Source organism: Bufo gargarizans, chromosome 5 (genome assembly GCF_014858855.1).
Source record: "Bufo gargarizans isolate SCDJY-AF-19 chromosome 5, ASM1485885v1, whole genome shotgun sequence".
Classification (NCBI taxonomy): Eukaryota; Metazoa; Chordata; class Amphibia; order Anura; family Bufonidae; genus Bufo; species Bufo gargarizans.
In genome coordinates, this window is record NC_058084.1 from 165,689,880 (window position 1) to 165,701,076 (window position 11,197).

An 11,197-nucleotide genomic window follows, 5' to 3' on the forward strand; every position below is an offset into this window, starting at 1 on the left:
GTAGAATCTGATTGGTTGCTATGGGCAACTAGGGCAGTTCTACTTTACACCAGTCTTGATAAATGACCCCATTATCCCCATGACGTTACAACTACTGCAGCAAACAGAATGCTAAAATATAAAATAAAAAAACTGCAGCAAAGCCTCATTCACATACGGAGAGCAGGAGGCTGCGGTTTACAAGCCGCGCGTGCAGGCCTCAGTCTACACTGCCGCCTCTGCACAGGATACGGACGCTGCTGACTCGACAACTCAGCGCTGACAAACAAGCACCCGGCTAGTCAGCTGACCGCCGAGCGTCACGTGAGCTGTGCCGGCTGTGGGCGGAGCCTGTTCTGTAGGAAGCGTGTGACATATAGAGAGTGCCGGCTGCTCCAGGGCCACAGCGCTGCTCACCTCCCGCCGGTCACCATGTCCGACCTCACTCCTCTGTTCGACTACATCGACAATCACCAGGACGTCTACGTCAAGGTAATGCAGCCCTATGGGGGGTCGCTATGTGGCAGACTGGCAGTACTTACAGTGCAGATGGTACATGGTATACATGTAGGGAGGAGGGCAGTACCCTCATGTGTCTCCTGTGGTACCCATATGGGAGGACCACTTATTGTAGAATGGCTTTGTGATGGACTCCCTTCAGGTGTAATAATAGTTAAAAAGCCCCCTCTATGTTACTTGTGGCTTCCTGTCTTGGAAGTGATGGGACATGTTGCAGTTCAGTCCCCACCAATGGTGTCTAGCACCAGATTACTGACCCTCAGCTGAGCATGTTAATTGGAAAGTAGGGGTTTTCCAGGCTCTTGATATTGATGACCTATCCCCAGGGTAGGTCACTCATGTCCGGTCGGTGAGGGGCCAGCACTCTGAACCCCCAGCGTTCTGCTGGAGCAGGGGGCTCAGCACGAAGTGTAGTGGCCACGCCGGATTGCTGCCGTTAAGCTCCCATGTACTTCAGTGGGAGTTGGGGTGGACACCACTACTGAGCTTCGTACTCCAGCACCAGACGCTGCAGGGAACAGCAGAACGGTGGGGGTGCAGAGGGTTAGACAATTACTCATCGGATATGGGAGCCCAAACTTGAAAAACTCCTTTAAGTCCAGCCAACATAATGAGGTGGCAATAATGCCACAAAAATCAAACTAAAAAAGCTGTGCACATTTAGGGTGAGGTTTTTAGCAACCTCCCTGCCTGGGAAAACCTGCTTCCGATGAGGAATCATGTCTCGCTCATTAAAAAGGTTGTGCCAAGTCTGGAAGTTCTCCTGTCACAGGATAGGGGATAACTGATGGTGGTGTGGGTCTGACCCCTGGGACCCCACCGATGGGACCGGAGTCCCATGTTGCCACTCTGATGGAGTGGCAGGCTGAGGCTATTTCCAGCAGTCTATAGAGCAGGAGGGCACGTGTCAATCACATCGATTGGGACAGTCAGTGGGGGTCCTAGTGGTTGGACCCCTACTGGTCAGTTAGTTATCCCCTTTCCTGTGTCTATGGTATAACCTTCAGACTTGGCACAACCACTTGCTACCAGGCATCCCCACAGATAACAGTTGTCTGCTGGGTGGTCCAGCATTGGGACACAAATCTGCTTTGTCAAGGGACCCTTCTAAGAAGTAGAGATTGTCTAACTCAAACAGCCTCTTTAAGCGAATTATTGACACAGTGTAATTTTTCAGAGACTATCAGAATGGGTGGCAATCCAAAGTGTATCAGCCTGGCCAGAGAAAAGAGGAGAAATCAAGAAAATGATGGAAGTGGCTGCCAAGGAGATTGAACGTCTGGGTGGCTCCGCGGAACTGGTGGACATCGGAAAGCAGAAGGTAACTACAGATGTTCAGAGCACAGGTCATACGTGTCTGATAGCGGAGTTTCCCACTGTACATGCTAGGCTGCTTATTTTAAGTAGTTTTCTGAGCCAATATTGGTGACCTATTCTCGGGATAGGTCATCAATATCAGACTGGTGGAGGTCTTACACCGCCACCCTCACCAATCAGCTGTTACCTGCAGTCACCAGAACTACCACTGAGAACTGAACCAGAAGCACAACTTTGTTCAAAGTATAGTGGTCGTGCCAGGTTACTGCAGCCGGGCTCCCATTCCAGGCCTGTGGGAAGTTAATGGGTACCTAACCTTTCAACAAACTCTGCATTACTCAATAGTACAGTCTGTGTACCTGAGAAATAACACTATTTTGGCCCCTATGTTACTTGTATCTGGCATTTTTAGCAGTTTTCCTCCTTACGTGCTGAACATCTAGTTTGCAGATCTCTCAGACATGGTGGGAGGAGACCAGCTTCCATCCACTGCACATAGAAAGTAGAGTAGAAACTTCTTCCTAAGCTTCTCTTACTCACTCAGAAGAATGCCCCAAGGACCTAACGGACTGATGTATTGGTTGTGAATTTAGCACTTGTGCTGAGCTATGAATCTCCTATGTAGCTGTGCCGTCTCTGGGGCTGGGTTCACACCTGAGCGTTTTACAGCGCGTTCCTACGCGCTGTAAAACGCTCAACAGGCAAGAACCAATGATTCCCTATGGGAATGGTTCTCACCTGAGCGTTTTACAGCGCGTACGATCGCGCTGTAAAACGCCCGACGCCCCAAGAAGTACATGAGCTTCTTTGGGGCGTCTTGTCGCGCGTTCCCATACATAGACTTCAGCGGGAACACGCGACAATGGGCGTTCGCTTGTCTCTGTATGCGCGATTGCAAACGCCCGTACAATCGCGCATACAGAGCGCTCCATCGCGAACGCACAGGTCTGAACCCAGCGTATTGCATTTTTTCAAAGTGAAAAACAATTAGGAGGGAGGAGGTCAAGGTAAACAGCTGATGACAAGAGAGCTAGTCATTTATCACGGATAAAACATTACAAAGTTTCTTGTGGTCACTTGTATTGATTTATGTAAAGTTGTGGGACACTTTAAGGTGTAGCTTTTGCTTGAGAAATAACACTATATTAAAAAATGCTCATAATGCTAACTTTTAGCAGATAGGCCTGTAGAAATAAAGGTAAGTGTCCTTCGATTGCTCATACCCCTTCATCTCATACGCTGTCCATTATGTCAGGAGCGTATCCATGGTTTAGAGGGGAAGATGTGCCGCTGACAAGTGAGTGTTTGTTTTTTTTTTTGTTTTTTTTTTGACCCTATAAAAGATGTGGTCAGCTGATAAATGAGCTTTTGCTTGTTTGCTGCTTTCCTGTTGATCAGGAACGAGTGTCTGTGTAAAGGGCCCGTAGCTTTTCCTGCTTATCTCTTCCCTGCTGCTTATCCAATATATTATCTCTAATCTACAAGCACCATAGACCTTGGTAAATTATTTTACAGTAGTGCAAAATTCCACTCTAATGTCACTTCAGATAAGATATTGCGTGGCCCTGTTTACTTCCTCAGGGTAATGCTTTGGACATGTGCCATCCTGTTCAGTGCCATGCATACAATAGACTGGTATTGACTGGCAGTTAATAATGAGCTGCCGTAAAGGGACTGGTTCCTGATGTCTCGCTTCTTTACATCCAAGGAAACCACCCTTATTGCGAAATGTAACACTAGGACGCAGCGTCAGCAGGTCTGGGTATAAATCAACGGTATACACACTCCTGCGGTACAATACCAGTGTACTAAAAGTCTCCTCTACTGTATGCCAGTCCTAGACCCCTTGTGCTCTCTCCTCCGCTACGGCCTTAGCTCCTTCCAGGCCTGTGTTTTCTGGCCTCCAGCAAGATTGCATTGCCCCCTGATGGCACTACTAATGTACAGCACTGTGTATGTTAGTCCTTTATAGCACACATTGAAGCATGACGCCAGTCAATAGGGTATGTCCATGTGGACTAGTTTTCCACAGTGTATGCAGCAAATTACCGTCAAAATCTACTACGGCTCGATTGGCAAATTCTGCCTATGTTAATCCTGAAGGCCCCTTGACATGAACCTATGAACACTTATTCCCAATGATTGCCCTGTCTAAAGTTACTGCTGATCACCTGATGAAGGGGTGTTCTGGTTCTGGCCAAGCTGCCAGTTCGGTTGATGTACTGCTCCAAATGAATTAATGTTAAAGTATACGTATACTGAGACCACACACAGCTGGGGGTTATAACAGGATCCTTGGTTTATCTGCGGAACAGCAGACAGTATATAGGGCAGGAAAGAGTGGGGGGTGTAAGGTGGAAGTTCTACCCCCCCCCCCCCCACCCCTTGCTGGTGGATGAAGCCGTTACTTTTTCTTTCTTTAAAACTGCTTGCTTGAGCTGAATGGAAACAAAGAAGCCCACAATAAAACACAAAGTAAGATTCTAGTTTATAGGCGTTGGCTAAATGCCTGCCCGCCATCTTAGCTAAACATAGTTCTCAACAAGCAAGTATCCATTTTGTCTTAATGGTCCATAACAGTGGCAACCGCTCATACATCCGGTGAAAGCATGTTCCTGGACGGCAGGTAGGTCTGTGTAAAGAAGGATCTGCTGCCCAGAATCGGTGAATCTGTATATGGGGGTGAGTGGTCGCGGTAGCGGTAGCCATTGCTTGTCCCCATACAGTGGAGGTGGTTGCATGTAAATGCTGCTCTCACCTTCTCTGAATAGCAGGCAATTATCAGGAAGGAACAGTTCGTTCACAATAATTGCCTACACAGCCTATGTAAAGGGGCCTTAAAGGAGTTCTACAGTTTGTTTTAACTGATGATCTATCCTCTAGATAGATCATCAGCATCTGACCGGCGGGGATCCGACTCCCGGGACCAGCTGTTTGAGAAGGCAGCGGCGCTCCAGCAGCGCAGCGGCCTTCACACTGTTTACCGCTGGCCCAGTGATGTCACAACTAGTATCAATGGCCTGGGGCTAAGCTCTGTTCACTTGAATGGAGCTTAGCCCCGCCCAGGCCAGGTAATACTAGTCGTGACATCACTGGGCCAGCGGTAAACAGTGTGAAGGCCGCTGCCTTCTCAAACAACTGATTGGCGGAAGTCCCGGGAGTCGGATCCCCGCCGATCAGATGCTGATGATCTATCTAGAGGATAGATCATCAGTTAAAACAAACTGTAGAACCCCTTTAACTTACACGTCGGTGATTGTGAGCCCAAACCAGCAATGGAGGCTACACAGTTCACACTTCAGTTATTTGGTCAGTTATTGTGAGCCAAAACCAGTAGTGGAGTCTGATGTAATGATCTGCACCTGTTCTGGGTTTTTGACCGGCATCTGGTTTTGGCTCACAATCACTGATGGAAATAACTGACCAAATAACTGAAGTGTGAACTAGGCCTAAGTTATAACTGAAAGATTTGCACTTTTTTTGTGTTTTTTGACCCGCACCTTGCTTTGGTTTATAATCGTTGATCAAACACTGACCTAACACTGAGTTAGGCCTTACATGCAGACTTTGCTGTGGGTTCCATCCTGTGCATTGCAAAGGGTAAATCTATGGTGGAAATCTGCAGAAACAATTTAAATTCTGCACCACGCCAGTTTCCATGCAGACTTTTTTATTTTTTATTTTTTTTTATATGCATGAATAACATTTATTTGAAGAGCATGGGTTCTCGGTGGTTGAACCCCCAATAATCCGATGCTTATCCCTATCCTGTGGATAAGTGCTGATACTCTTTAGGTTGCCTTCACACTCGGCAGGTTTTGTTGCAGAAATCGGTTCTATACATCCTGAATGGGGTTGTTTTGGTGGGAAGCACATTGATTTCTGCAAGCCTCATTCACATGAACGGAACAGATTTTAAATTTCAGAAATTTCTGCGGAATGGAAGCAACTACGGAGTGCTTCAGTGGGGTTTCGCCCCGTACTTCCGTTCCTTAACCCCTTAAGGACCGGGCTCATTTTCACCTTAAGGACCAGGCCATTTTTTGCAAATCTGACCAGTGTCACTTTAAGTGGTGATAACTTTAAAACGCTTTGACTTATCCAGGCCATTCTGAGATTGTTTTTTCGTCACATATTGTACTTCATGATACTAGTAAAAAAAAGTCAAAAAAATTAATTTTTTTGCATAATAAAATACCTAATTTACCAAAAATTTGGAAAAATTAGCAAATTTCAAAGTTTCAGTTTCTCTACTTCTGTAATACATAGTAATACCCCAAAAAATTGTGATGACTTAACATTCCCCATATGTCTACTTCATGTTTGAATTATTTTGGGAATGATATTTTATTTTTTGGGGATGTTACAAGGCTTAGAAGTTTAGAAGCAAATCTTGAAATTTTTCAGAAATTTACAAAAAACCAATTTTTAGGGACCACTACAGCTCTGAAGTCACTTTGCGAGGCTTACATAATAGAAACCGCCCAAAAATGACCCCATTCTATAAACTACACCCCTCAAGGTATTCAAAACTGATTTTACAAACTCCGTTAACCCTTTAGGTGTTGCACAAGAGTTATTGGCAAATGGGGATGAAATTTGAGAATTTCATTTTTTTGCCTAATTTTCCATTTTAACCCATTTTTTCCACTAACAAAGCAAGGGTTAACAGCCAAACAAGACTGTATCTTTATTGCCCTGACTCTACTGTTTACAGAAACACCCCATATGTGGCCATAAACTACTGTACGGCCACACAGCGGGGCGTAGAGTGAAAGGTGCGCCGTATGGTTTTTGGAAGCCAGATTGTGCTGGACAGTTTTTTTTGACACCATGTCCCATTTGAAGCCCCCCTGATGCACCCCTAGAGTAGAAACTCCATAAAAGTGACCCCATCTAAGAAACTACACCCCTCAAGGTATTCAAAACTGATTTTACAAACTTTGTTAACCCTTTAGGTGTTGCACAAGATTCAATGGAAAATAGAGATATAATTTCAAAATTTCACTTTTTTGGCAGATTTTCCATTTTAATATTTTTTTTCCAGTAACAAAGCAAGGGTTAACAGCCAAACAAAACTCATTATTTATGGCCCTGATTCTGTAGTTTACAGAAACACCCCATATGTGGTCGTAAACTACTGTACGGGCACACGGCAGGGCGCAGAAGGAAAGGAATGCCATACGGTTTTTGGAAGGCAGATTTTGCTGGACTGGTTTTTTGACACAATGTCCCATTTGGAGCCCCCCTGATGCCCCCCTAGAGTAGAAACTCCATAAAAGTGACCCCATCTAAGAAACTACACCCCTCAAGGTATTCAAAACTGATTTTACAAACTTTGTTAACCCTTTAGGTGTTGCACAAGATTCAATGGAAAATAGAGATACAATTTCAAAATTTCACTTTTTTGGCAGATTTTCCATTTTAATATTTTTTTTCCTGTAACAAAGCAAGGGTTAACAGCCAAACAAAACTCATTATTTATGGCCCTGATTCTGTAGTTTACAGAAACACCCCATATGTGGTCCTAAACTACTGTACGGGCACACGGCAGGGTGCAGAAGAAAAGGAATGCCATACGGTTTTTGGAAGGCAGATTTTGCTGGACTGGTTTTTTGACACCATGTCCCATTTGAAGCCCCCCTGATGCACCCCTAGAGTAGAAACTCCAAAAAAAGTGACCCCATTTTAGAAAGTACGGAATAGGGTGGCAGTATTGTTGGTACTAGTTTAGGGTACATATGATTTTTGGTTGCTCTATATTACACTTTTTGTGCGGCAAGGTAACAAGAAATAGCTTTTTTGGCATGTTTTTTTTTTTTGTTATTTACAACATTCATCTGACAGGTTAGATCACGTGGTAATTTTATAGAGCAGGTTGTCACGGACGCGGCGATACCTAATATGTATACAATTTTTTTTATTTATGTAAGTTTTATACAATAACTTCATTTTGAAAACCAAAAAATTGTTTAGTGTCTCCATAGTCTAAGAGCCATAGTTTTTTCAGTTTTTGGGTGATTATCTTGAGTAGGGTCTAATTTTTTGCGGGGTGAGATGACAGTTTGATTGGCACTATTTTGGGGTGCATATGACTTTTTGATCGCTTGCTATTACACTTTTTGTGACGTAAGATGGCAAAAAATTGCTTTTTTTACAGTTTTTTTTTTTTTTTTTTTTTACGGTGGTCACCTGAGGGGTTAGGTCATGTGATATTTATATAGAGCCGGTCGATACGGACGCGGCGATACCTAATATGTATACTTTATTTTTATTTATGTACATTTTACACAATGATTTTATTTTTGAAACCAAAAAAAATCATGTTTTATTGTTTCCATAGTCTAAGAGCCATAGTTTTTTCAGTTTTTGGGCGATTATCTTGAGTAGGGTCTCATTTTTTGCGGGATGAGATGACGGTTTGATTGGTACTATTTTGGCGTACATGCGAAAAGTTTGGGAAGTAAGGTGGGCAAAATTTCAATTTTCTCATAGTTTTTATTTTTTTATTTTTATGGCGTTCACTGTGCGGGGAAAGTAACATGACCATTTTATAGATCAGGTCGTTACGGACGCGGCGATACCTAATATGTGTAGTGTATTTTATTTTTTTAATTTTTATTCAGTGATAAATGTTTTTTTTTTTATCTTAACTTTTTTCACTTTTTATTTGATTTTTTTGACCCAGACCCACTTGGTTCTTGAAGATCCAGTGGGTCTGATGTCTGTAAAATACAGAACAGAACCTATATAGGTTTCTGCACTGTATTTTACTTACACTGAACAGGTCTATGCTTTCAGCACAGATCTGTTCAGCACCATGGACAGCAGGACGCCTGATCAGGCGTCCTGTTGCCATGGGAACCTTCCCCGTCTGCTCAGTTATGGTCAGAACTTCGCAGACGGGGAAGGGTAAGGACGGGGTTCTGGGGGGGCTGTCTGGGGGCTCTCTCCCTCTCCGATCGGGGGGCTGCAAAGGCACAGCAGCCCCCCGATCGGAGAGGGAGGGAGCTCCCTCTTACTGTTAACCTTTTCCATACAGCGGTCCGTACGGACCGCTGTATGGAAAGGGTTAAACGGCTGACATCGCATCAACGATGTCAGCCGTTTATACCAGGGTGCCAGCAATGTGCTGGCACCCTGGTATACCCACTGTACACCAACGATTATGCAATGGGAGGCGGGCGGGGGATCGCGATCCCGCCTGCCGCACCGCCCGCCTCCCGCAACGCCCCCACTGCATGCGACACCCCCCCTGCACCACCCGCCGCCATCAAATCGTGCAGGGGTGCAGGGGGGGGTTAACAATATTGATTTCGGGCACTCTGAAGTTTCTGATCCCCGCGGTCAGGGACCGCGGGGATCAGAAACGGCAAAAAGCGCAGCAAACCGCAGGTCTGAATTGACCTGCGGTTTTCTGCGATCGCCGATACGGGGGGGTCAAATGACCCCCCCCTGCGTTGTTACGGGATGCCGGCTGAATGATTTCAGCCGAAATCCCGTTCCGATTAACCCCAGCGGCGCCGGAATTAAGATTTTAAGTTAGGACGTACCGGTACGCCCTTGGTCCTTAAGGACTCGGGAAATAGGGCGTACCGGTACGCCCTATGTCCTTAAGGGGTTAAAAAGATAGGACATGTTCTATCTTTTTGCGTAACGGCCAGATCGCGTACCCATTAAAGTGAATGGGTCCGCTGCAGCTGCCCCACGGTGGGTGTTAGTGCATTTCAGCCCGCAGCACGGGCACGGGGGCGCACACGTTCTTGTGCAAGAGGCCTAACTGTGATTAGGCCTAACTTCAATTACTTTCTCCCTCCCTGTCTCTGAGCAGGAGTATGTAATTGTAAGGGACAGTTTAAAGGGAACGTGTCCCCATGAAAATGCAATGTTAGAGAGCAGGAGGAGCTGAGCAGGCTGATATATGATGTTGGAAAAGATTCAGTAAAACATTTATCTCTGCTCTTTTTATGCTTGGGAGTCATAAGGACGTTGCCACACAGTGATGACGAAGAATACAGAGAAGACTGTCGGTCACCGACTAGGCCTGTCCACGTGACTCCTAAGCATAAAATGAGCGGAGCCTGAAATTAATAAATTACTACTTATACTGAATCTTTTCCCACAAAACTACATATCAGTCTGCTCAGCTCCTCCTGCTCTATTGCACTGCAGTCAAGTTCACAAGTTCCCTTTAAGTCAGTAAGTCAGCACTGAGGGATCTGTTATGCTGTACCTTGCCCTTGGTTGGTCTACCTCACTTTTACCAAACATTGCCATAGTCATGAGATGATTGCTGGTGGAATCTCCAGAGACTCACCTTTTTAGGATGTTGTTTTTTTTTTTGGTTTTTTTTTTGTGTTAACCCATAAGTGTTGCCTTTCAGCAGCTTCTCCCCCCTACCTCTATACATCACTACATAAAAGGATTATAAAAATAATGGTGTTTTCTGAAAACTTACCTTTATTTCATGTGTGCCCTAGCTTCCAGATGGCTCAGAAATCCCTCTCCCTCCCATTATTTTGGGTAAACTGGGTTCAGATCCTTGTAAGAAGACGGTGTGTGTGTATGGTCACCTGGATGTCCAGCCGGCAGCGCTGGAGGATGGATGGGACAGCGAACCCTTTGTCCTGGAAGAAAGAGATGGTAAGAACCACAGTTCTGAATTATTTCCCCAGCGTTGATGCCAATTGGAGTCTTCATGATAGGGCTTGGAGATTCCTTAAAGGGCATCTGTCAGCAGATTTGATATATGAAACTGCCTGACCTGTTGCATGTGCTCTTGGTTGCTGACGGCATCTGTGTTGGTCCCATGTTCGTATGTGCCTGCATTGCTGAGAAATATGATGTTTTAAAGGGTTTATCCGAGTAAGGGTCCATTCACACGTCCGTAGAATGGGTCCGCATCCGTTCTGCAATTATGCGGAATGGGTGCGGACCCATTCATTCTCTATGGGGCCGGAAGAGATGTGGACAGCACACAGTTTGCTGTCCGCATTTCCGGAGCACGCCCCCAATCTTCCGGTCCACCGCTCTGGAAAAAATAGAGCATGTCCTATTCTTGTTAGCAATTGTGGACAAGTATAGGCATTTCTATGGGAGTGCAGGCCTGGTGTATTGCAGATCTGCAATACACTTCGGATGTCTGAATGGAGCCTTATGGGGGGGGGGGGGGGGGGATAAACCTTATAAAACTCATCAGGACATACATATACATTAGTTAAGCTTGATTTCTTAAGAGAAAACCCATACTTACACCTTTGCATGGTTCTGTTATTATTGCTTTGTTTACATGCTGCAGCAAAGTTGTGGGGGGGGGGGGGTGTACCAACAATGCCTGAGCTCTCCCTCATGAATATTTGGGGGTGTGAATATTCTGCCCTTC

The 11,197-nt window shown here is 45.2% G+C and overlaps 1 protein-coding gene across 1 annotated transcript in view; it reads left to right on the forward strand.

The window, feature by feature from the left end:
• Nucleotides 1–313: 313 nt before the first annotated feature.
• The window catches only part of CNDP2 (carnosine dipeptidase 2), a 25,879-nt gene continuing 14,995 nt past the window's right edge, over nt 314–11,197 (forward strand). The window contains exons 1-3 of the mRNA XM_044294808.1: nt 314–471; nt 1,676–1,819; nt 10,296–10,458. Coding sequence (XP_044150743.1) covers nt 412–471; nt 1,676–1,819; nt 10,296–10,458 — 367 coding nt within the window. The 5' untranslated portion in view covers nt 314–411. The remainder of the gene's footprint in view (nt 472–1,675; nt 1,820–10,295; nt 10,459–11,197) is intronic.